This window comes from Microchirus variegatus, assembly GCF_963457635.1.
Source record: "Microchirus variegatus genome assembly, chromosome: 15".
Taxonomy (NCBI): Eukaryota; Metazoa; Chordata; class Actinopteri; order Pleuronectiformes; family Soleidae; genus Microchirus; species Microchirus variegatus.
In genome coordinates this window covers 1,964,400-1,990,721 of record NC_139816.1, presented here as the reverse complement: position 1 = coordinate 1,990,721, position 26,322 = coordinate 1,964,400, and the positions used below count along the sequence as shown (strand labels likewise).

Below are 26,322 nucleotides of genomic sequence, written 5' to 3'. Positions count from 1 at the left end.
TGTGTGTGATTCTAGAAGCTAAAGTTCACTCGTGTTTCATCACTTTGTTCAGTTTTAAAGTCTTTAAAGTGTTTTAAGAGATTTGAGGAATTTAAAGATAAAACAGAGGAAAGAGCAGATTGTTGTTGTTGTTGTTGTTGTTGTTGTTATTGTCGTCGTTTCACTGAGAGCATAGAAGTTAAAGATTTAAACTCAGAGTTTAACTCACTGATCCTGAAAGAACTCCAGACTATTTGAGTTTACACAACTCAGCTGTGGATCCAGGTGAAAAATAATTAATCCAGACTCCAGCATAGAGAGGCTGAGAAAACGTGGTGTGGACTCTGTGGATCAGAGTCATGGTGTCAGAGACTCTGTAGAAGGACAGAAGACCTGCTCTGTGGTCCAGGTAAACTCCCACTCTGGAGGCACTAACACCTGAGACTTCAGTCCTGTTGTTGCCGTGATGAAAATAACAACTGTTTTGGTCAAAATATAAAGACCAAGATTTGTCATTGAATCCAAGAATCGATTCACCTGATCTCCCTGATCTTCTGATGTTCTTGTACGTCACTGCTACACAAACTGCTCCTCCTCCTGTCAACTCCACCTCCCAGTAACAACGTCCACTCAGACTCTCTTCACTCAGGACCTGAGAATAATCAGTGAATCTGTCTGTGTGACGAGGATAAAACTGATCTTTATTCATCAATGTCACTTTTCTGTTTCCCTCAGATAAAAACAGACGTTTGTTTACTGTGTTTGGATCCAGTTTGATTTCCTGTGAATATCTGAGGAACTCAGCTCTGGTCTTCGGTCCTGGTTCAGCTCCTGGTTCTGTCAGTAAAACATCTGCTTCAGCCACAGCCAGTGAGATGTTTGTCCACGTCTGGGTCAGGACGTCCTTCAGTTGTCCTCTGAGCTTCACCACAGCTGCCGTCACGTCCTCAAAGTGTCTCAGAGGACGGACGTTGATGGTGGACGAGTGTGTAGATGGACTGAGTGCTGACAGTGAGCCGTAGTTGAGGAGGAACTGGTTGTGGTCGTGTGTGAGTGAGAGCTGCTTCAGTTCAGCTTCTCTCTTCTTCAGCTCAGTCTTCTCCTGCTGAAGCTTCTTCTCAGCGTCTCTGACTCGACTCACTTCAGTTTGCTGCTTGGATCTGATCTGCTGCTTCACCTCAGAGCTCAGCTCAGTGAAGATCTTGTCTGTGTCGTCCACAGCTTTATCAGCAGAGAGATTCAGAGCCTCCTCCTGCTGTTGAAGCACCTTCACGTCTCTGTCTATGTCCTGGACTCTCTGCTGGACTTCTTCTTGACTCAGATCCAGCTCTCTCTGCTTCTGCTTCCTCTCTGCTGCAGCTGAGACTGTGTCGTGGTCTTTGTGTTGGTCCACAGAGCAGAGATAACAGATACACTGCTGATCAGTGCGGCAGAACATCTTCTTCACCTCGTCATGAAGAGGGCAGATGTTCTCCTGGAGGTTCTTGGAGGGCTCCACCAGCTTGTGTCTCTTTAATGCAGATGATTGATAATGAGGCTGGAGATGTTCCTCACAGTAAGAGGCCAAACAATCCAAACAGGACTTTTCAGCTTTCAGTTTCCTGCCAGTGCAGACGTCACAGGCCACATCTTCAGCTCCAGCATAGCAGTGATGAGCAGGAGCAGCGTGGAGTCCAGTCTTCTTCAGCTCCTCCACTAACTCTGCTAACATGACGTTCTTAAACAGTTCAGGCCTCGGTGTGAAGATCTTTCTACACTGAGGGCAGCTGTAGATCCTCTTCACGTCCTCTGTGTCCCAGTGGTCTTTAACACAGTTCTTACAGAAGCTGTGTCCACAGCTCAGAGTCACCGGATCCTTCAGAAGATCAAAACAGATGGAACAAGAGAAGCTTTCTCTCTGCAGCTGAACTCCTGCCATTTCACCAACGTCTGACTTTCTCTTCCTCAGAAGTGAAACAAACAACATGTAACGCAGCAGTGGGCGGAGCCTGTGGGCTCTGCCTCTTCCCCAACTGTCGGCTCCTCCTCCTTCCATTGTCAAACAGCAGGAGTGAGGGGGCGGGAACCAGGAAATAGCAGGCGGAGCCATGCCCACTCTGACATGGAGTGAACTCTGTACTTAGTGACACTCCCTGTGTGTGTGTGTGTGTGTGTGCTTGTACTTGCAGCATACTGAGGACCAGTGAGAGTTTTTAACCAACAAAGTGAGGTCATTTTTACTGAGTGAGGACATTTTGGCCGGTCCTCACTTTGTTTTCATTGAAATCGCTTCCTTAAAAATTAATGTGTCATGTGTCTACGAGGTGAAAACACCATGGTTCTTGTTCTTCTTCTTCTTCTTCTTCTTCTTCTTATGAACAGGAAGAACCTTTCTATTTTTATTTTTTTTTTAATCACAATAACTTCCTCAACAATCCCCCGTGCTTCCATTCAGCTGCTCGTCATCTCCGCTCCGTCCATTGTTGAGGGAAAAAAACGTGAAACTCCACATCAAGAAAGAAGCAATTCCAGCGTTATTATAGAGACCTGTGCGTGTGTGTGTATGTGTGTGTGTGTGTGTGTGTGTGTGTGTGTGTGTGTGTGTGTGTGTGTGTGTGTGTGTGTGTGTGTGTGTGTGTGTGTGTGTGTGTGTACTTGCGACATACTGAGGTCCTTACTTCATTGAAATCACTTCCTTAGGTTGCTATAACATGCTATACTCAATTTGTCAAAAAAAAAATCACATTTTGGACGATATATTATAGCATGACGCTTTTGTAAAATTTTGGACCAAAAATGTTTTTGTCAAAGATTTTGTTGTAATATTGGTCGACATAGTATAGTATGATGTTTTTGTCAAATTTTGGACCAAAAATTATGGTTCCAATTTTTTTTGTCAAATATTTTTTCAAATTTTGGACGACAGTATAGTATGGCGTGTTTGTCAAATTTTGGACCAAAAATAAAAAAAAATTTTTTTAAAAATCGAAAAAGTTTTCCAGCCCTTTTTGCTCTGGGGCTCCACCTGCAGACAGTTTGTGGTACTGCAACCAGTAGTTCTTTGTAGATGTCATTCATGAAGTAGATATTTGTAATTGATTTATAAAGTGGAAATGCTGGTCCTCACTTTGTCAGCAACCCGGTCCTCAGTATGCAGCAAGTACAAGAATGTGTGTCTGTGTGTGTGTGTGTGTGTTTTTTTTATTTTTTTATTTTTTTATTGTAATGAAGCCAAAAAATAACAAATGTTGAAACTCAACAACGTCCAAATCCTGCCTGGGGAAAAGTTTGTCCATGGTTGACTTCACTGATGCTGATGACTGAAACCACTGAGGCGACAAAGTGGAGCTTTTCCTCCAAACAGAGCCATTATTTTAACTGAGGACACTCTCACACACACACAGACACACAGACACACACAGACACACACAGACACACACAGACTCACACAGACACAACCTCACTGTAACAGAGAGGACTGAGGATTGAGTGAATCACAGCTTTAACTTTACCACTGTCTTATCTCTACTCTTCTCTGCCCCCCTCCCCCCCCTCCCTCACATCAGACCACCACTCTGATTGGTCTGCTGAAAACGGCTCGTCTCCTGCGATTGGTCCGCGTGGCCAGAAAACTGGACCGATACTCTGAGTACGGCGCGGCCGTCCTCTTCCTGCTCATGTGCACCTTCGCCCTCATCGCTCACTGGCTGGCCTGCATCTGGTACAGCTCTGTGTGTGTGTGTGTGTGTGTGTGTGTGTGTGTGTGTGTGTGTGTGTGTGTGTGTGTGTGTGTGTGTGTGTGTGTGTGTGTGTGTGTGTGTTCTTGTACTTGCGGCATACTGAGAACCAGTGAGGGTTTTTAACCAACAAAGTGAGGTCATTTTTACAATGTTTTCATTGAAATCACTTCCTTAGGTTGCTAAAACATGCTATACTCAATTTGTAAAAAAAAAACTTTTGGATGACATAGTATAGTATGATGTTTTTGTCAAATTTTGGACCAAAAAAACAAAAACAAAAAAAGTTTTTCAGCCCTTTTTGCTCTGGGGCTCCACCTGCAGACATTCTATGGTACTGCACCCAGTAGTTCTTTGTAGATGTCATTCATGAAGTAGATATTTGTAATTGTGCTGATATATGAAGTGGAAATGTTGGTCCTCACTTTGTGTGTGTGTGTGTGTGTGTGTGTGTGTGTGTGTGTGTGTGTGGGTGGGTGTGTGTGTGCTTGTACTTGCGGCATACTGAGGACCAGTGAGGGTTTTTAACCAACAAAGTGAGGTCATTTTTACGGAGTGAGGACATTTTGGCCGGTCCTCACTTTGTTTTCATTGAAATCACTTCCTTAGGTTGCTATAACATGTTATACTCAATTTGTAAAAAAAATGACTTTTTTGTCAAATTTTGGACCAAATTTTTTTTTTTCAAAATCTTTTTCAACTTTTGAATGACATAGTATAAATATGACGTTTTTGTCAAATTTTGGACCAAAAATTTTTGGTACATTTTTTTTAAAATTTTGGTCAACATTGTATTCTAGGACGTTTTTGTCAAATTTTGGACCAACATTTTTTGGTAAAAATTTTTTTTTAAATTTGGTCAACATTGTATTCTAGGACGTTTTTGTAAAATTTTGGACCAAAAATGTAAAATAAAAAACAGAAAAGTTTTTCAGCCCTTTTTGCTCTGGGGCTCCACCTGCAGACATTTTATGGTACTGCAACCAGTAGTTCTATATAGAGGTCATTCATGAAGTAGATATTTGTAATTGTGTTGATTTATAAAGTGGAAATGCTGGTCCTCACTTTGTCAGCAACTCGGTCCTCAGTTTGCAGCAAGTACAAGAATGTGTGTGTGTGTGTGTGTGTGTGTGTGTGTGTGTGTGTGTGTGTGTGTGTGTGTGTGTGTGTGTGTGGGTGTGTGTGTGTGTGTGTGTGACATTTTGCAGCCTTCAGAATAAAACATTTGTTTTGTAGCGTAAATGCTGCATGTACTTTAGACGAGGGCTGAGACAAATGTAAACTTGATTTAAAGAAGGCGGGAACAGCAGAGCGAGTGTGAAAGTGAAGAGTACATCCTTTATACCAGGGGCCTCAAACTGCCGGTCCGGGGACCAAATGCGGCCCCCGAAATCAATTGCATGTGGCCCGCCAATTAATATCAACTTATAATGAGTTTAGAGCTGAAACGATTCATTGATGAATCACTTTGAAGCTTTCTTTCATGATTAAAACCAGATTTCTGAGTGTTTTAGCTTCTTAAATGTGAATATTTTCTTCGTTTCTTTGCTCCACATAAACGAAGAAATCATTAAAAACTGAATTATTTTGGTTCGTGGACAAAAACAAAGACATTAGAGAACATCGTCATTTCCAGGTTTGACGGTTTTTAACATTCTCTGACATTTTATGGACCAATCGATTCATCGGTTAACGAAAAAAATCATTCGTTGCAGCTCTAAATAAGTTATTTCAGTTTGTTCTTATTACTATGCTATGTTTACTATGTCATGAATACGTTTATATTGTCAACTTTTTTCGTTCCATATCAAAACAATCTCTTTTGATAAGATATTATGTGAAATTTCCATGTCTTTCTTTGACTTCACCGGCCCCTGACTGACCAAACCAGACACTCTGTGGCCCCCAGGTCATTGGAGTTTGAGAGCCCTGCTCTACAACTTTGTTAAAGCCACTGTAGTTTTCCTTTGCAGACTTTAGAGACAGAGGAGCTAGTGTTCAAACTAGTGTTTCCATAAATATCTGGATGAATTGAGACGTGGGGGTGATGGTTGTTCCCAGGTATGCCATCGGCAGCGTGGAGAGAAACGGCTCCATCGGCTGGCTCCACACTCTGGGAGACCAGCTGGGAAAACACTACAACGACTCCATCCCAGGTACAGCGACCGCTCCACTGCTGCGGCTTAAAGAACCACAGATGTTACCTGTGGTTCTACCAACTGTGTGTGTTTTTATGACGCGTGTTTGTCACCAGGGTCAGGACCGTCCATCAAAGACAAGTACGTCACGGCCCTGTACTTCACCTTCAGCAGTCTGACCAGTGTGGGCTTTGGGAACGTGTCTCCAAACACCAACTCTGAGAAGATCTTCTCCATCTGTGTCATGCTCATCGGATGTGAGTAGAACCATCAGCACCTTTAAAGGTGCATTATGTAATAAATATGAAGCAACTGGCCATAAAATATCAGGAATAATGTTCATATAACAAACTGAACTCACCAACAACAACAGTACAGACAAAATATTTGCGTTAAAAAAAGACATTTTGCAGACTGCAAATCATGTTTATGTTTTTAAATCATGTTTTGGCGTCATGTGGCGCCACCTACCACCGTCTACCAGTCATTGCAGTCAGTAGAGTCTCAGCTGCCGAGCAACCACGGGTTGCCAGTTACGTCAGAAAAACGAAACCTAAAAAGACCTCGGTATTTTGAATTTGAATGTAGTAACTGTTTTTGGCCACATTCTTACTAGCGCTGTAACGATACACAAACCCACGATTCGATACATTCCACGATTTTTTTTAAATTACAAAAAAACATTTTATTTAAACAACATTTACTTATTTAACAGCTTAATGTAACATTTAATAACAATATTTTGGAACATTGTGAACATAAATAAATAAATAACCAAAGATTTCTCTCTTTTCTGTAACAAAATAATACTGTTGAAAAATACAAAGTAAATGATCAATCAGACTGGGATTTGTCCCCAAAGCATGCTGGGAAGTGTAGTTCTTCACGAGAAGCAGTTTTGTTCCAGTGGAAATAACTTGTTTTGATAAACAGCAAAGGTAAGACAACATTTCTGCTCGTATTTCTTGAAAGTCTGTTGTTGTTTTGCTCTTATTTTGGAGCTGGATCCGTGAATCTTGTTCGTAGAGTGATAAAAATCTGTGAATTCTCCTCTGTTTACATAATCACGCTGACGCTCCGGTGACGCTTTTCAATGTGTGCGCCGTAACGGGGTTTTTTTCCCGCTCCTGCTGGTTTGATCCGTCTGTGTTTTAACTGTGTTTGGTGAACATGAGAATGGTTTATATGAGCTTTTAGCTGAGTTTCTGACCTTTCTGTGGGTATGCAGCATGTCTGTGTTTGTTAAAGTTAGACATGGTTTTATGACGCTTTTGTCGCTGCGTCTGACGCTGACCCTGGTAAAGAAGAGATTAACGCGATTAAGAAACTGTAATTAACGCGATAATTTGACACCCTAATAAAAATAAGTTTGGTAGCACTAACAGCTCATATCAAAAATAACAGGGAGTTAGAAAGAGCGTTTCGTGATTCTGTTTCTCAGCCACGACACAGGTTCGAGTATCGCGATTTCCATTTTCTCACGCGTATCGTTACAGCCCCAATTCTTACATAATGGCGCCTTTAAATAATCAACAAAACAGCAAAGTGAAACCACGCAGGGACGAGCTGAACCACCTTGTCTGTCGACACCTGTGACCTGCAGCCCTGATGTACGCCAGCATCTTCGGGAACGTGTCGGCCATCATCCAGCGGCTGTACTCCGGCACGGCGCGCTATCACACGCAGATGCTCCGGGTCAGGGAGTTCATCCGGTTCCACCAGATCCCGAACCCGCTGCGGCAGAGGCTGGAGGAGTATTTCCAACACGCCTGGTCCTACACCAACGGCATCGACATGAACGCTGTGAGTACGCGAGGCTCACGCGCCAACCGCAGCCCATGTGTGCGTGTGCGTGTGTGTGTGTGTGTGCTCATGTCCATGGATGTTGAAGACACACACACTCGTATATATAATATATATAATATATACACACACCAAGGCTAGAGGAGGATTTTGAGCCTGCGTTGTACGTTAATAGGATGATTGGAAGACTTTGTCTCAGCATGCATGGTCCGACACCGTCAGAGAAAATAGGAAAGATGTGAGTATCATCCGTGATATGCACACACACACACACACACACACAGAGTCACAGTCACATGTGCTGAATCTTTACACCTGTGACATCAGAGATAGAACAGGTTCTATGTTTATTCTTTATTCTTTAGACCAGGGGTCACCAACCTTTTTGAGACAGAGAGCTACCTTAAGGGTAAAAAATAATATGGAGGGCTACCATATAATATTTTTTTGTTTGTTTACCATTTAAATGATTAATATTATGCATTCAACTGCATACACATTCATTCCAGTGCTTACTCCTAACGATTACCAGTTTGTATAAACAATATCAAAGATATTTGACTGAGCCATCATACGGATACATGCAAGTGAGGTGAAGTGAAGTGAGCCCGCGGGCACCGTATTGGCTGCCTGAGGGCTACCAGGTGCCCGCGGGCACCACGTTGGTGACCCCTGCTTTAGACCATTGGTTCTCAAAGTGCGGCCCGGGGTCCAACGGCGGCCCGCAGACACATTTCTGGCGGCCCCGCAATGAATTACAGTTGATAGTTTTAATCCAGGCGCGACTAAGCTTGTTAAATGTTTATTGGACATTACTGGATACAGACCAATAAGTGTAAACAAAAATACTGGGTATTTACCTGGTTTCTATATGGTGAATTTTAGTGTATTATTGTGTTATAAGCTGGTAATAAGCAGGTAGCTACAGCCCCCAATTACTAGCTATTTACCCAGTAAATATATGGTAACAGAAATGTGTTACTTGGTATTAACCTGTAATTAGAAGGTAAGAACAATGGCCAAAATACTGGGTAATTACCCAGTAAATTATAAAGCGTTATTATATTAACGCTTAAATTACTTAACGCTAAACTGTAGAACTGCAATCTGGTCATTAAAATTATTACAAATGGGATTTCTTTCTGTTTTTTTCCTTTGGCGACCCTCAGTCCAATGTTGGGTTCCTAAATTGGCCTCAGGTATCAAAAGTTTGAGAACCCCTGCTTTAGGGGATAAAGATCATTTAAGCCAGGGGTCTCAAACTGGCGGCCCAGGGGCCACATGTGGACCCCCAATCGATTACATGCACCCCCCCCCCCACTTAATACCATGTTATAATGACCACGACCTCAGCGTCTTTTAAACACAGTGTGTAGCTGAGGCTCAGCTGCCACCGAGGTGATAGAATAGAATATATGTTTGCTAGCAATGTTTTTATAACAGTAATAATAAGATTTTTGGTCATAATTATCCTATTATTAAATGTATCATATACAACAGGGGTTCTCAAAGTTTTGATACCTGAGGCCAATTTAGGAACCCAACATTGGACTGAGGGAAAAAAACAAAAAAAAATCCCATTTGTAATAATTTTAATGACCAGATTGCAGTTCTACAGTTTAGCGTTAAGTAATTTAAGCGTTAATATAATAACGCTTTATAATTTACTGGGTAATTACCCAGTATTTTGGCCATTGTTCTTACCTTCTAATTACAGGTTAATACCAAGTAACACATTTCTGTTACCATATATTTACTGGGTAAATAGCTAGTAATTGGGGGCTGTAGCTACCTGCTTATTACCAGCTTATAACACAATAATACACTAAAATTCACCATATAGAAACCAGGTAAATACCCAGTATTTTTGTTTACACTTATTGGTCTGTATCCAGTAATGTCCAATAAACATTTAACAAGCTTAGTTGCTCCTGGATTAAAACTATCAACTGTAGTTCAATGCGGGGCCTCATTTTTTTTTCCACCGCTGCTTTATCATTACACAACAGTAATGGTTTTACTCAGGTCATGACTTTTTCATAACGGTTACAGCTAATATATTCTGCTAAACGTAAGAAAGGGTAATGAAGACGTGACACGCGACGGAACGACATTGAAAGGTTAATTCACTCATCGTGACGTCTGTGTGTGATTGAGCTTCATGTTCCTCTCACATTTAATAACATCCGTCAGCGCTGATGAAACCTTTTCATTTGGACACTTCGCTCACCTGCTCTTCCATCTTCTCATTCCAAATTCTTTCCTTCAACTTTTTATTTTTATCCTCCATCCCTCCCTCCCTCCCTCCCTCCCTCTCGCCTCAGGTCCTGAAAGGATTCCCCGAGTGTCTCCAGGCAGACATCTGCCTCCATCTGAACCGGACGCTGCTGCAGAACTGTAAGGCTTTTACAGGCTCGACCAAAGGCTGCCTCAGGGCTCTGGCCATGAAGTTTAAGACCACCCACGCGCCTCCTGGAGACACGCTGGTCCACGCCGGGGACGTCCTCACCGCCCTCTACTTCGTCTCCAGAGGATCCATTGAGATCCTGAGAGGAGACGTGGTGGTGGCCATCTTAGGTGAGTAGAGCATCAGAGCAACAAGCCCTCCGACTCATACGACCACATAGGTCGTTTGTGCGTGCCCTCGAATACGACCCGTGAGAGCATTTCTTAAGTTAGCGCCCCCGCCCTCACACTCCCCCTCCGGTAACAGGAGAGCATTGCGGAATTGCGCCATCATATGTACAGTCAGACAAGTAAATCTGAAGAAGAAGTAAGTACAGTAAACGTGTTTAATTAACATTTGAGAACCATAGAACACGTTGGCAGCGCATTTTAATGTTGTTTCGCCATCTAGTAAAGTATCTAGAATTAATACAGTGGATCATATTATAAGTGCTAATATTAGCCGAAAACAGCGTTAGCTAGCTCGTTTTAATGGTGATACAGTATCTAGAATTAATACAGTGGATAATATTATAAGTGCTAATATTAGCCGAAAACAGCGTTAGCTAGCTCGTTTTAATGGTGATACAGTATCTAGAATTAATACAGTGGATAATATTATAAGTGCTAATATTAGCCGAAAACAGCGTTAGCTAGCTCGTTTTAATGGTGTTACAGTATCTAGAATTAATACAGTGGATAATATTATAAGTGCTAATATTAGCCAAAAACAGCGTTAGCTAGCTCGTTTTAATGGTGTTACAGTATCTAGAATTAATACAGTGGATAATATTATAGGTGCTAATATTAGCCAAAAACAGCGTTAGCTAGCTCGTTTTAATGGTGTTGCGCCATCTAGCACGGTATCTAGAATTAATACAGTGGATAATATTATAAGTGCTAATATTAGCCGAAAACAGCGTTAGCTAGCTCGTTTTAATGGTGTTTCGCCATCTAGTGCGGTATCTAGAATTAATAAAGTGGATAATATTATAAGTGCTAATATTAGCCGAAAACAGCGTTAGCTAGCTCGTTTTAATGGTATTGCGCCCTCTAGCGCGGTATCTAGAATTAATACAGTGGTTAATATTATAAGTGCTAATATTAACCGAAAACAGCGTTAGCTAGCTCGTTTTAATGGTGTTGCGCCATCTAGCACGGTATTTAGAATTAATACAGTGGATCATATTATAAGTGCTAATATTAACCGAAAACAGCGTTAGCTAGCTCGTTTTAATGGTGTTGTGCCATCTAGCACGGTATCTAGAATTAATACAGTGGATCATATTATAAGTGCTAATATTAACTGAAAACAGCGTTAGCTAGCTCGTTTTAATGGTGTTACGGTATCTAGAATTAATACAGTGGATAACATTATAAGTGCTAATATTAACTGAAAAACAGCGTTAGCTAGCTCGTTTTAATGCTGTTGCGCCGTCTAGCACGGTATCTAGAATGAATACAGTGGATAATATTATAAGGGTTAAGAGCAGGACAGTCTCCATCAGAGACGCTACAGCAAACACATGCATACATGGAGAAAGTGTGAAGACAACTTCAGGACATGTTTCCTCACAGTCCTGACCTCTGATCTACATCGTCACATTTGGATTTGACTTACTTTTCTTTTTTTCCCCCCCAGGGAAGAATGACATCTTCGGCGAGCCCATCAACCTGTACTCTCGCCCGGGTAAATCCAACGCCGACGTGAGGGCTCTGACCTACTGTGACCTCCATAAAATCCACAGAGAAGATGTCCTGGAGGTGCTGGACATGTATCCTGAGTTTGGAGACAACTTCTGGAACAACCTGGAGATCACCTTCAACCTCCGGGATGTGAGTTCACAGTTCTCGAAGTTTCACGAAGAAGACCTGACGCAGATTGAGACGGTGAAACCGTTGGAGCTTCTCGTCTTCTTCTGCAGTTAAAGCTCTCTAGGTAATGATGGTGTCCATGAACTGAACGATGTTGATGATGCTGATCTTCTTTCAGACCAACATGATCCCGGGCTCGCCGAGCAGCGACGACTCCAACTGTGGGGGATTCAACAAATTACGGAGACGCAAATTATCGTTCAGAAGACGAACAGAAAAAGGTAACCAGCTCTTAATGAAGGAATCATCTCTCACTGTTGAGTGATCTTTGAAAACACGGTCCTTCTCCTCATCTTTCCTCCATCCAGATGACGCAGATGCTGGAGAAATCAAAAAGTCCCATAAGTCAGTGAGGAGAAGACAGAGGGAGGCAGCGAACAACCTGAAACAGGAGGTGGCGCCGAGGAGTCAGTGGGAGGCTCATCGAAGCTCAGCGTCTTCTCACTCCAGTGGCGATGAGGTAAAAAGTCCTTTAAAGACCTTTTGTCGTCGTTGTCCTTCAGTCGTGTCCTCACACTAAAAACCTTCTCTTCCAGGGGGAGGAGTCTGTCGTGACGGGCCTGGCTCCTCCCCCTGAAGTCCTGGGGAACCCACAGACTCAGGCCTCGCTCAGGGTCTTCAAAGAGAACAGTGAAGGTGATGGAGACCCTAAGACTGGGAACACCTGCAACGCCCTGTCAGGTCTGTATCATCATGTGTGTGTGTGTGTGTGTGCAGTAATCTGTCTATGACACTCACTCACTGTGTCCTCCTCCACCTTCTCCACCTCCTCCACCTTCTGCAACTTCTGCAACTTCTTCACCTTCTTCACCTTCTCCACATTCTCCACCTTCTCCACCACCTCCACATTCTCCAACTCCTCCACCTTTTCCACTTTCTCCATCTTCTCCACTTTCTCCACCTCCTCCACTTTCTCCACCTTCTCCACCTCCTCCACCTTCTCCACTTTCTTCACTTTCTCTAACTTCTGCACCTTTTACACTTTCTCCATCTTCTCCACCTTATCTACCTTATCCACCTTCTCCACTTTCTCCACCTCCTCCACCTTCTCCACTTTCTTCACTTTCTCTAACTTCTGCACCTTTTACACTTTCTCCTCTTTCTTCACATTCTCCACCTTCTCCACTTTCTCCACTTTCTCCATATTCTCCACTTACTTCACATTCTCCACCTTCTCCATGTTCTCCACTTTCTCCACTTTCTCCACCTTCTCCACTTTCTTCACCTCCTCCACCTTCTCCACCTCCTCCACTTTCTCCACCTTCTCCATCTTCTCCACTTTCTCCACCTTCTCCACCTTTTCCACTTTCTCCATCTCCACTTTCTCCACATTCTCCACGTTCTCCACGTTCTCCACCTTCTCCACCTTTTCCACTTTCTCCACCTTCTCCACCTTCACTTTCTCCACCTTCACTTTCTCCACCTTCTCCACCTTTTTCACTTTCTCCATCTCCTCCACTTTCTCCACCTTCTCCACCTTTTCCACTTTCCTCACCTCCTCCACCTTCTCCAATTTCCCCACCTTCACCACCTCCTCCACCTCCTCCACTTTCTTCACCACCTCCACATTCTCCACGTTCTCTGTCTTCTCCACCTTCTCCACTTTGTCCACCTCCTCCACCTTCTCCACTTTCTCCACCTTCTCCACCTTTTCCACTTTCTTCACCTCCTCCACCTTCTCCACTTTCTCCGCCTTCTCCACCTTTTCCACTTTCTTCACCTCCTCCACCTTCTCCGCCTTCTCCACCTTCTTCACCTTCTCCACCTTCTTCACCTTCACTTTCTTCACCTTCTCCTCTTTCTTCACCTTCTCCACCTTCTCCACTTTCTTCACCTTCTCCACTTTCTTCACCTTCTCCACCTTCTCCACTTTCTCCACCTTCTCCACTTTCTTAACCTCCTCCACCTTCTCCACCCCCTCCACTTTCTCCACCTTCTCCACCTTTTCCACTTTCTCCATCTCCACTTTATCCACCTTCTCCACCTTTTCCACTTTCTCCATCTTCTCCACTTTCTCCACCTTCTCCACCTTCTCCACCTTCTTCACCTTCTCCACCTTCACTTTCTCCACCTTCTCCTCTTTCTTCACCTTCTCCATCTCCTCTTTCTTCACCTTCTCCATCTCCTCCACGTTCTCCACCTTCTCCACCTTCTCCTCTCACAGGTGCCTTCTCAGGTGTTTCTAACATCTTCAGTTTCTGGGGTGAGAGTCGTGGTGGTGGTCAGTACCAGGAGGTTCCCAGCTGTAGCCTGGCCTCTCCACCTCCTCTCAACACACCCATACACAGCCTGAGCCGCCAACAGCGCAGCCAGCTGGACACTCGTCTGGACCTGCTGCAGAAACAGCTCAACAGGTACCAGATGATGCGTTCGACCGTGTATTTGTTTTTGTTTTTTTTCCGATCGATAAGTTGTCGCAGGAGGAACATGTGGGAGTCGTTGTAAGAGACTTGCAGCAGATGAGATCACCTGACCTGGCTGTGTGTGTGTGTGTGTGTGTGTGTGTGTGTGTGTGTGTGTGTGTGTGTGTGTGTGTGTGTGTGTGTGTGTGTGTGTGTGTGTGTTCTTGTAGTTGCGGCATACCGAGGACCAGTGAGGGTTTTTAACCAACAAAGTGAGGTCATTTTTACGGAGTGAGGACATTTTGGCCGGTCCTCAGTTTGTTTTCATTGATATCACTTCCTTAGGTTGCTATAACATGCTATACTCAATTTGTTAAAAAAAAAAACAATTTTGGACGTTTTTGTCAAATGTTGGACCAACAATTTTTTGTCAAACATTTTTTTCAAATTTTTTGTCAAACATTTTTTTCAAATTTTTTGTCAAACATTTTTTTCAAATTTTTTGTCAAACATCTTTTTCAAATTTTTTGTCAAACATTTTTTTCAAATTTTTTGTCAAACATTTTTTTCAAATTTTTTGTCAAACATTTTTTTCAAATTTTTTGTCAAACATTTTTTTCAAATTTTTTGTCAAACATTTTTTCATATTTTGGACCAAACATTTTTTCAAATTTTGGACCAAACATTTTTTCAAATTTTGGACCAAACATTTTTTTCAAATTTTGGACCAAACATTTTTTTCAGCCCTTTTTGCTCTTGGGCTCCACCTGCAGACATGTTATGGTACTGCAACCAGTAGTTCTTTGTAGATGTCATTCATGAAGTAGATATTTGTAATTGTGTTGATTTATAAAGTAGAAATGCTGGTCCTCACTTTGTCAGCACTTTTACCTGGTCCTCAGTATGCAGCAAGTACAAGAATGTGTGTGTGTGTGTGTGTGTGTGTGTGTGTGTGCGTGTGTGTGTGTGTGTGTGTGTGTGTGTGTGTGTGTGTGTGTGTGTGTGTGTGTGTGTGTGTGTGTGTGTGTGTGTGTGTGTGAGACAAAGAAAGTTAGGGTGAATTCCAATTCCTCAATCTTAATCCTCAATCTCAAAAATGTTCTCCCTCTAGTCCAAGTTCTGTCCTGATTCTCAGAAAAATTAAGTTGAGGCCAAGTTTAAGGGCTGTATCGCCCTCAATATTGAGATTTTCCAAGACCACCCTTGGGAACAAGGGGCTACCCAGAATGCATTGCGTGTTTTCACATAACAAAGATGGCGCCGAAAGCAGCGAAACGAGTGCGATACAAATGAAGTATTTTCTTTGTTAAAGGTGCCATATGTAAGAATGTGGCCAAAAACGGTTACTACACTCAAATTCAAAATACCGAGGTCTTTTAGGTTTCGCTTTTTGACGTAACTGGCAACCCGTGGTTGCTCGGCAGCTGAGACTCTACTGACTGCAATGATTGGTAGACGGCGGTAGGTGGCGCCACATGACGCCAAAACGTGATTTCAAAACTTAAATATGATTTGCAGTCTGCAAAATATTTATTTTTAATGCAAATATTCTGGCTGCACTGTTGTTGTTGGTGAGTTCAGTTTGTTATATGAACATTATTCCTGAGTCTCTGTGACACATTAGGAGGATTTTATGATTTATTACATAATGCACCTTTAATAGAGATATAAAAATGATCTTAGTTTAGGCCCATATTATGGATTACTGACGTCATTGTTGCCTAACATTTATTTTTATTTGACCATCTTTTGTCAATAGTCGGCCGGTGTGGTTTACTTTTCAATAAGTCGTGGTGTGTGGTAACTGTCAGCTGAATATTTGTATGAGTATCATCTTATAACTAACTGACAACCTAATAACTTGACTGACAAACGGATCAGAATAAATAATCCTGACGTAAATGTCTTCTTCTTCTTCTTCTTTTTTGGAGTTGACAGACTGGACGCAGCTTTGGCGTTATTCTGCCCCCTACAGTCTGAAGACGTATCTGCATTTAAGGGGTGTCCCATTTCTAAGTGACAAAATAACCCTCAACACTTGGTTTTGAGGCCAGTTAAGATTAAGGGTTAAGATAGGAATTGGAATGGGCCCAAAGCCCCTCCCAGTAGAATAAGAAACATGTTAAAAGTAATTTATTCTGTATTCATTAGGGCTGCAGCAATTAATCACAATAATGATTAATCAATGACTAAATGAACCACTTTGATTAATTTGGGTGTTGCTATTTAAAAAGAACACAAAGATAAATGTGAGGACGTAATAATGAGTGAAAATGTGCAGATGCAAATGTCGTAAAAAGTCTTGACGAACTGAATTATCTTTTGAAAAAGGCTGTAAATAAATGTATAGAGTTGAGGTTTGGGGTGATGGTGACACGACTGTTGTTAATGCTAATATCTGCTCAGTCTCATACATATTCAAATGTGCCGTGTGCAGACTGGAGAGTCGCATGTCCACAGACATCGGCGCCATCATGCAGCTGCTGCAGAGACAGATGGCTCTGGTTCCTCCTGCCTACAGCGCTGTGTCCACACCACCTCAGGTAACAACACACACACACACACACACACACACACACAATCTTGTACTTGCTGCATACTGAGGACCAGGTATAAGTGCTGACAAAGTGAGGACCAGCATTTCCACTTTATAAATCAACACAATGACAAATATCTACTTCATGAATGACATCTACAAGTGAACTACTGGGTGCAGTACCATAAAATGTCTGCAGGTGGAGCCCCAGAGCAAAGGTGTGTGAAACACCAGGGCTGGAAAACAGGTTTTTGTACCAAACTGAGGACCTCTGTTAAAAATAGCGTATAACATGTTTACAACCCGAGGAAATTATTTGAATGAAAACAAAGTGAGGACTGGCCAAAATGTCCTCACTTTATAAAAATTACCTCACTTTGTTGGTTTAAAACCCTCACTGGTCCTCAGTATGCTGCAAATACAAGAACACACACACACACACACACTCTTTCCTTAATCTCACTCACTCTCCCACACCAAAGCCCATAGAGAAAACCAGTGACTTTAACATCACAAATTCGGCATTTGAAAATCTTCATTCCGATTGACCGCAGTGACACAAAGTGACCACACGAGGCAGCAGAGGACCAGCAGCTCCTGTGTCACTGTGAGCTGAAATCTCTTGATTTTCCTCTATGGGCTTTGGTTCAAGGAGCAGTTCACAAACGTTTGATTGACACAGCGTCTCCCCCTGCAGGTCTCGCCGTACCCTGGTCTGGGTCCAGGACCAGGTCCAGGAGAGACCCTGGTCCACCCTGTTACGCCTCTGGGGACAGACACCATGTCTTCTCTGTCACAGGTGAGTCAGTCTGTGCCGACTCCAGTCTCCAGTCAGTGTGAATTAAAAACATGAGATTATTATTTCCTGCCAATGCGTTTGTGGTGTGGTTGATGTGCGCCCTCTGCTGGTGTAAGTCGGAAACCACACCATATGTGAGCTCCAGAGAAGTTTAACATCAGAGACAGTGTAATGCATATCTTTTTTACTCAGTTTATATATGTTTTTTTCAGTTATTTACAGTATTTTATTGTTCTATATATTTATATTGTTTTATAATGTGGATTCTTTACAGTGTCATGTATTTTTTTAATAAGTTTATATGGTTTTTAAAAGCTATTTACAGTATTTTATTGTTCTTTACGTTTATATTTTAATTATAAGGTTTTTCCGTGTTATTTCATTCATTTTGAAAATTTTGGTGTCAGATTATTTATAACATAATGGTGATGAACACTGGTCAGAAGGAAGGGCCCCCCTTAGGGCCCCTACAGACTCTAGAACCGCCTCTGGAGACATTAATTACATTTAACACAACCCAAAAGTAACGAATCAGTTCAGTGTTGTTTATTATTCTGATTATTTCTCACGTATCTCGTGGTCGTGTTCTCTCTCTGACCTCTGCCTGCTTTGATCTTGGCTGCAGATCTTGGATTCCGAGGATTTTGAGGAATTCTCGGCCCGGCCCGTCGACCCTGTGAGGATCCAGGACTCTTCTGAGATCGACAGCAGCCAGGATCAGAACGCTCCCTCTGGGCTCAACAGCCGGGGGCAGCACCTGGAGCTGGAGCTGGGTCTCGGGACTGAGGCGGGGCTTATATCGGGGCCTGGAGTGGGTTCAGGTTCAGGTTCAGGTTCAGGTTTAAGGTTGGAGTTGGGGAGAAGTGGGTCAGCAGTGGGCTCCGGCTTAGGAGCGGGGTTAGATTTTACTTCAGAAGCGTGTCACGTGACCGGGCTCACGACCGGAGCAGCTCCTCCTCTGGATGCCGACGCTCAACGGAGGCTGTCGCTCCCAGAACCACAGACGCCCGTAGACTCACGGACGCCACAGAGGCACAGCTCCGACCCGGGAGGGAGCTAAGGACGAGGCGTGAGGTTGTGAGGGTGTGAGGGTGTGAAAGAGTGATGTTATGACCTCACAGTTCCACCTGACACTTTTGGACATCAGGACGCACCAGCTGTACCTCCACCAACGGAAACAAGCCCTTTAGAGCACCGTCATCCTCTCGCGTGTGTGGGAACACACTGCTCAGCCAGAGCGAGTGTGTCCCTCACCCTCTCACCCTCTCACCCTCTCACCCTCTCACCCTCTCACCCTCTCACCCTCTCACCCACCTCCACTTCCACCCCTGGCCCTTTAATGAAGCACGTGGAGCTTTTCAAACAGTACAATCTTGAAACCAAAAGCAGAAACAGAGCAGACGGGAAGCGGATCAGTCTGCTCTGGACACCTGTAGAAGAATCCCTTTACTGCTGAACCCGGTGTTGGACGACGACGACGACGACGACGACGACGGCGACGACGACGACGACGACGACGAAACAAGTAGCCATTTACGTCTTGCACTGAAAAATCTTATTAATATAACGACTATTCTATCCTTTATGTCCGCGGCGCTTCCGAGAAACTGAAGAAAAACAAAAAAGCGGTTGGTGAATTGTGTCAGTGTTAGCTGGCCTAACAGGAGAGCTGCTGTCCTGCTCTGTCATTGGTTCCTATCCCTCTGATGTCCCGCCCCCAAGAGGTAAAATCACCACCCCCCCCCCCCCCCCCCCCACCTTCCCAAGAGCACACTGGATTGGCTGGTTTGCACCTCAGGGGTGGGAACTTAAGGAGGGTTAAAAGCCATTAAAAAAAATGTTTTTCTCACCGAACATATCAGCTGCCCGATCATAGACAATGTACAGGTTTGCTAGTGAATGAAGAACACGTGGCTGTGGCAGCGTCGCTAACAGGTAAACTGGCAAACTTACAGGTTTACCATGAGAAAATTGCACCCAAGAAAAACAAGTGCAGAACAAGAACTTCGGTCCAGGGCGTTTGTTTGGGATTTTACACACGACTCGAGAAGTTCTTCAGACGACGACGAAGCGACCCGCTCTCGGTTTCACTCTGAAATCAAACGCTTGAGTTCTTCACACGTGAATTTGCTACCTCAGATTTCATTGGTCCTGACTCTTTTTCTCTCTCTCACCTGAGCAAACACCCAGAATGCTTTACCTTGTACATACAAGTCTGTCGCGTGACACACGTAAATACACAAGTTTGCCAGTTTACAAAGACCAGCCGAATGCGCCATTATTACTATGTACAGTATAATATGCAAACACTGGCAAGAAGATGTTGAGTGAGTGTGCTTTCAAATTATTCTTATTATTATATTTATTATAATAATTATTATCCTTATTATTATTCTTATGTGTGTGTTTGTCAGTCTACAGAGCATGTCTGTTTGTTTCTCACACTGTATTCTAATACGTAAAAGAAGTTGGTCTTCATTTTATCCCACAACACATTTCATGAAAGGGAAAGTTTGTGTTTTGCACAAAACAACAACAAAAAACACCTTTATCACGTAGTTTTAAATGACAGATGAAGGAATCTCACCAAATATCTATATTTGTTTCCCACAGACACAGATGGTGATTCCTGTTACTCTACGATGAAGCTGCTGTCAGTGATGTCGTCTGTGGCTCAGTTTAAGTTCGAGTTCAGACAAGTCAGGGTCATCGTTCCTGAGAAGAGCAGATCCTTCCCAGTTAAAGTCTGACTCCTTCTGAGCAAATAATTTAGTGCAATTTAGGCCTGGCAAACTCCATTCTTTTTAAGGATTCGGGTTATTCTGAGTCACTGGAGTCAGTTTAGCTAAATCGCCAAGAAAACTCAGTCCTAGCCCCATCGTCTCTAAGCCAGGGGTTCTCAAAGTTTTGATACCTGAGGCCAATTTAGGAACCCAACATTGGACTGAGGGCCGCCAAAGGAAAAAAAAAGATAATTTTAATGACCAGATTGCAGTTCTACAGTTTAGCGTTAAGTAATTTAAGCGTTAATATAATAACGCTTTATAATTTACTGGGTAATTACTCTAATTACAGGTTAATACCAAGTAACACATTTCTGTTACCATATATTTACTGGGTAAATAGCTAGTAATTGGGGGCTGTAGCTACCTGCTTATTAACAGCTTATAACACAATAATACACTAAAATTCACCATATAGAAACCAGGTAAATACCCAGTATTTTTGTTTACACTTATTGGTCTGTATCCAGTAATGTCCAATAAACATTTAACAAGCTTAGTCGCTCCTGGATTAAAACTATCAACTGTGATTCATCGCGGGGCCGACAGAAATGTTTCTGCGGGCCGCCGTTGGCCCCCGGGCCGCACTTTGAGAACCAATGGTCTAAGCACTGACATAGTAGCACCCGAGGCAAATCGATTGTAACGGCAGACTATCGACGTACATATCTGTGTTGATAGAATGATATTTGAAACAAAACTAACCTCGCGTCGCATGAATTTTTGAGGGACTACTTTCTCAGCAGCGGCGGAATCAGTCCGCCGCTGCCATAGCCTAACAGGAAGTATGACGCGCCGCTGCTGCTGCTGCTGAGACATAAATCCTTCAAATTGCAAGGTTGGTTTTATTTCAAACATTCTATCAACACAGATATGTACATAGATAGTCTGCCGTTACAATCGATTTGCCTCGGGTGCACTGTGGAGTTGGTACGAGTGTTTTTAATGCCATGCTAGCTCGTACCGTTGACTTGCGCTAGCCATAGCATCAGTGAAACTCGGCAACTAGAAGAGCTGAATGAACTTTCTTGAAAACGTCTCCAGACGTCTCCATCACACCGGCTGAGTTGGAAAATAGGTCTTATGGTACAAAAAATCCGAACTATCCCTTTAACTTGTGTTTCACTGTATGTGAATGTACTGTAAACCTGTGCAGCTTTAATCCTCATCAGTTTATGTCTCAGATTTCAGATGGACGGATGTTTGGCTGCACATATTTAAATAAATGGAAGGATATCACTGACGGCAGCTTTACATGGATGAAGAAGTGTAACACACACACACACACACATGATTTTATCCCATTTTTGACTTAAACTGGCGTGTGTGAAGATGAACAAAGGAAGAGTCGACAAAGTCTTTGAATATTAATGTTGATTATTAACTGCTTCACTGTCAGAGGTGATGATGAGAGGCTGTAAAAGCACAGTGTGGAGCTCAGCCAGGTTCCTCAGGACAATGAGCCCACAGTTGTCCTTTTTATTTATTTATTATTAATTTTTTTTTTTCAGTTTTAAATCAGTTTTGAGTTCACAAGATGAAGGCAAATGCAAACCTGTGTCCTCTTCAATTTGTCTTCCCTGAAACAAAAATGACACGGATCGATCCTTTTTTTTTTTTCTGTTCCACATGAAGACGAGAATAAAGTGCAATAGTCCTTTAAACGGTTAAGACTTGTAGCAGCTTAACCTCACAACTCCCTTCATTTATGGCACTTTATTTTTTTGGAAATTGTGTTTAATAAAGACTCAGGAACGTGTTTAGTGATGTCGTCAGGTTTGGTTTTCCTTTTGTCTCAGAACTCAAAACCAAACCGATCACGTCCCCGTTTTGGTGTGAATTCCCCTTTAGTGCAGAATCCTGAAGATTGTATTTTTGCTGCTTGTTGGTCTGAGCTACGTTTTCATTTATTTCTGTTGTGTTTGTGTCGTGAATGCTTCATGGAGTCTTCACATTTTACACTTTAAATATTTATTCAGTATCTGTTTGTGCTTGATTATTATTATTATTATTATTATGATGATCATCATCAATAATAACGTGGAGCAGCAGAATACGGTCACAGGAACTCTTTATCTGAAGTAAACGCAGCTTCGTTCTCTGTGATTTTTAAAGAATGTTTGGGGTTTTTAATCAGGAAGAGCTTGAAATTTCACACGGTCATCACTTCATGTCCTCACCATCTCATCTGCTGTTGTTTGTTTGTTTGTTTGTGTTGAATACGTCACCCTCGTGGCCTGAACTGTATCTTTAACATTCAGAACTATGACCTCAAGACTAGAATGTGGTTTTTGTCATGGACTCTTTTTTTTTTTTCTTTGACCCCTGCTGTGTGTGTGTGTGACAGTTTTCAGTGTTAGATACTTGCAGAGTTCATATTAGAACAGTAGAGGGAGCACTTTGAAGAAGAATCACTGACACACACACACACACACACACACACACACACACACACATTCTTGTACTTGCTGCATACTGAGGACCGGGTAAAAGTGCTGACAAAGTGAGGACCAGCATTTCCACTTTATAAATCAACAAAATTACAAATATCTACTTCATGAATGACATCAACAAAGAACTTCTGGGTGCAGTACAATAAAATATCTGCAGGTGGAGCCCCAGAGCAAAAAGTGTGTGAAATACCAAATTGAGAACCTCTGTTAAAAACACAGAATATAGCATGTTTACAAACTAAGGAAGTGATTTCAATGAAGACAAAGTGAGGACCGACCAAAATGTCCTCACTTTGTAAAAATGACCTCACTTTGTTGGTTAAAAACACTCACTGGTCCTCAGTATGCTGCAAGTACAAGAACAAACACACACACACACACACACTCTAATGGCTCTTCCATACTGCTGAGCTTTATTTTCCAGCTCAGTTTGACTTGACTTTTTCTATGAGTTAGCGTCAGACTCAGTTTGTGTCCTCGTAGACGGGCTTTTGGACACTGGAGTCACACACTGTCACGTCGTCTTGTCTGTACATACCCACTTCTATACCACTTGTAAAGGAATCAAACTCTTTGGCACTCGTATATATAGCCAGCACTATGCAGAAAACTGAACCTTTTTCTTTTTGGCATGCTTTGAAATGCAGAATTATATAGAGGAAAAATAATATACTAAAATGAATGAATAAAAGTCTTTCTTATGAAAATAATCACCTTAATGGGGGAAAAATAGACTGTTTGTGGTAAATGATGATTATGATGATGGTGATGGTGATTGGAGGTGATGAAGCTAAAGACTTTTGTGCACATTTTTACTTGCATGCTGCACTGAAAATCATCCAGCAATGAGAGGACGTGCACACATGCACACACACATTCTTGTACTTGCTGCTTACTGAGAACCAGGTAAAAACGCTGGCAAAGTGAGGACCAGCATTTCCACTTTATACATTAACACAATTACAAATATCTACTTCATGAATGACATCTATAAAGAACTACTGGGTGCAGTACCATAACATGTCTGCAGGTGGAGCCCCAGAGCAAAAAGTGTGTGAAACACCAGGACTGGAAAACATGGTTTTGGTTCCAAATTGAGGAGCTCTGTTAAAAACAGAGTATAGCATGTTTACAACCTAAAAAAGTGATTTGAATGAAATAAAGTGAGGACCGGCCAAAATGTCCACACTTTGTTGGTTAAAAACCCTCACTGGTCCTCAGTATGCCGCAAGTACAAGAACACAAACACACACACACACACACTGTACTTGCGGCATACTGAGGACCAGCATTTCCACTTTATAAATCAACACAATTACAAATATCTACTTCATGAAAACATATATAAAGAACTACTGGGTGCAGTACCATACAATGTCTGCAGGTGGAGCCCCAGAGCAAAACGGGATTTTGTACCAAATTGAGAAAAAAACTGAGTATAACATGTTTACAACCAAATGAAGTGATTTCAATGAAAACAAAGTGAGGACCGACCAAAATGTCCCCAATTTGTAAAAATGACCTCACTTTGTTGGTTAAAAACTGGTCCTCAGTATGCCGCAAGTACAAGAACACACACACACAGCTCATTTCTGCTGCTGTGTGCTTACAAACTGTGTGTAGAGTGAAACACTGAATACTTCCAGATTACGGGAGAGTCATATATACATATACATATATATACATATATATGTATATGTATATATGAAATACATACTACTTCATGGAAGTCAGGGGTACTGAATAGCTGCAAATATAGTGATCTGATAGATGATATACAATAATATATTGTATGTTTTTTAGCTTTGGTTGCACACCACTGTAATGGAACGATGCATGTGTGGCAGACCTGAGCAGAACTATAACTGTTTCCCGACGAAGAGCGTCTGATTTACCTTGTACTGTACGTAGGTTTGCTGTTTGTCTGACATGGCGGTCGAATCAAACGCACCTAAACTATTGCAAACGCTGCCTTTGACCCTCTGAGCGACGACCACTGTGTCTGCGGGCTGTTAAAACTGTTCAGAGGTCTCGTTTTCGCTGCCTCTCCCAAATGTGATGAAGATGAATACATCGTTGTACAAAGACGGTCCCTGGAATATAAAGATTGTGTTAATTTACGACACCGAATGGAGCTTCTAGGAGCTGACGACGCACGATTCATCAGATCAGATGTTTGGGGGGGAAAGGTCGGGATTGGGAAAAATGGTGACGCTTCAGGTTCTGATTGTGTGATAGCGTTATCAGTGGTTGGACTTTATAACGTTTCAAAAAATACTTCTTTCAATAAACTTCTTTGAAAGCAAATGAAAGTGTGAGTGTTGACTGAGGAAACAGCGCCACCCGGTGTTTGTCCCCCGCTTTTACACTGACTTTAACCACAGGACACATGTGCCTGCAGCTTCCTTTTTCAGCATTTATTTATTTATATTTAACTATTGCTAATTGCTAACAAACTGCAGGTACACGACAATATAACAATACACTATAATTATGGTCATTATTGTTATTATTAGTGACAATAGTAGTGAAAGTAAAGTACCTTCACTGATCCTCACATTGAGAAATTCTAATGGATTAAACAGCAACAAACAAACATGCAATTAATATAATATCTAATATCTAATATATATCTATATATTACTGTGGTGTTGTTATCATCAGGGCCGGCCCAAGGTATAAGGGAACTAAGCCACTGCTTAGGGCCCTGTGACCACTAGGGGGCCCCCAAGAGCAGTTAACTCAAAAGTTAGGATTGCTGTTTATTTTTTAGAATTTTTCTCCCAATTTTTACCAAAGCGTTTTCTCAGTTTTTACATAGTTGTCAGATGTGATTATTTAACATTATATTTTATTTTATTATACAATAAAATAATATCCAGGTGCCTCTGTTGATTTAAATTATTATTTCAGCATTTGTTTGATATTTATTTGTTTATATTATTTAATGCTGTGTTGTTGTTTTTACGTATAAAAGTCAAATATTTGTATTACAGGAGTGTATTTTGAATCCCCCACAAAGATTGTGCACATTTTTTAGATTTTCCTTAATATTTTATTCATAACCCGGTTGGTTTTATGTATTGATTCTCTGTGTCACCAGTAGGGGGAGTTGCTGAGTTTGCCAAATATGAGTTGAAAGATTTTTCTGTAAGTTTGCAAATCTGGTGTCAAACAAAAAGTTTTCACATTTAGTTTTACACGTGTATTTGTATTCGTGACAGAGCAGAATAAGTAGAATAGCTTTAATATAGTAAGTGTGTGAATGATCAATAATCATTATTATTATTGGCAGTAACAGAGGGCCCCAAAATCACATTTTGCTTAGGGCCCCATGGAGGCTTGGGCCGGCCGTGGTTATCCTTGTTGTTGTTGTTGTCCCTGTTTTGCACACAAACATTGTACCGCCTCATTGTAAAGTGACATTTCGGTGATCCAGACGGAATCCGGGCG

The 26,322-nt window shown here is 42.1% G+C and overlaps 2 protein-coding genes across 2 annotated transcripts in view; one reads left to right on the top strand and one right to left on the bottom strand.

The window, feature by feature from the left end:
* kcnh2b (potassium voltage-gated channel, subfamily H (eag-related), member 2b) overlaps positions 1 to 18,693 on the top strand; it is a gene marked incomplete at both ends in the record, with an annotated part of 165,352 nt that extends 146,659 nt beyond the window's left edge. Inside the window, 14 exons of the mRNA XM_083901425.1 lie at positions 3,525 to 3,679; positions 5,757 to 5,851; positions 5,950 to 6,090; positions 7,437 to 7,636; positions 7,812 to 7,874; positions 9,961 to 10,213; positions 11,724 to 11,917; positions 12,075 to 12,177; positions 12,265 to 12,416; positions 12,493 to 12,637; positions 14,121 to 14,310; positions 16,736 to 16,841; positions 17,532 to 17,633; positions 18,259 to 18,693. Coding sequence (XP_083757551.1) covers positions 3,525 to 3,679; positions 5,757 to 5,851; positions 5,950 to 6,090; positions 7,437 to 7,636; positions 7,812 to 7,874; positions 9,961 to 10,213; positions 11,724 to 11,917; positions 12,075 to 12,177; positions 12,265 to 12,416; positions 12,493 to 12,637; positions 14,121 to 14,310; positions 16,736 to 16,841; positions 17,532 to 17,633; positions 18,259 to 18,693 — 2,334 coding nt within the window. The remainder of the gene's footprint in view (positions 1 to 3,524; positions 3,680 to 5,756; positions 5,852 to 5,949; positions 6,091 to 7,436; positions 7,637 to 7,811; positions 7,875 to 9,960; positions 10,214 to 11,723; positions 11,918 to 12,074; positions 12,178 to 12,264; positions 12,417 to 12,492; positions 12,638 to 14,120; positions 14,311 to 16,735; positions 16,842 to 17,531; positions 17,634 to 18,258) is intronic.
* Positions 230 to 1,897, bottom strand: LOC310937206 (tripartite motif-containing protein 16-like; the record flags this gene model as incomplete). Its single annotated transcript, XM_083901427.1, has 1 exon — positions 230 to 1,897. The coding sequence occupies one exon, from the start codon at positions 1,895 to 1,897 to the stop codon at positions 230 to 232; it is 1,668 nt and encodes a 555-aa protein (XP_083757553.1).
* Positions 18,694 to 26,322: the final 7,629 nt, after the last annotated feature.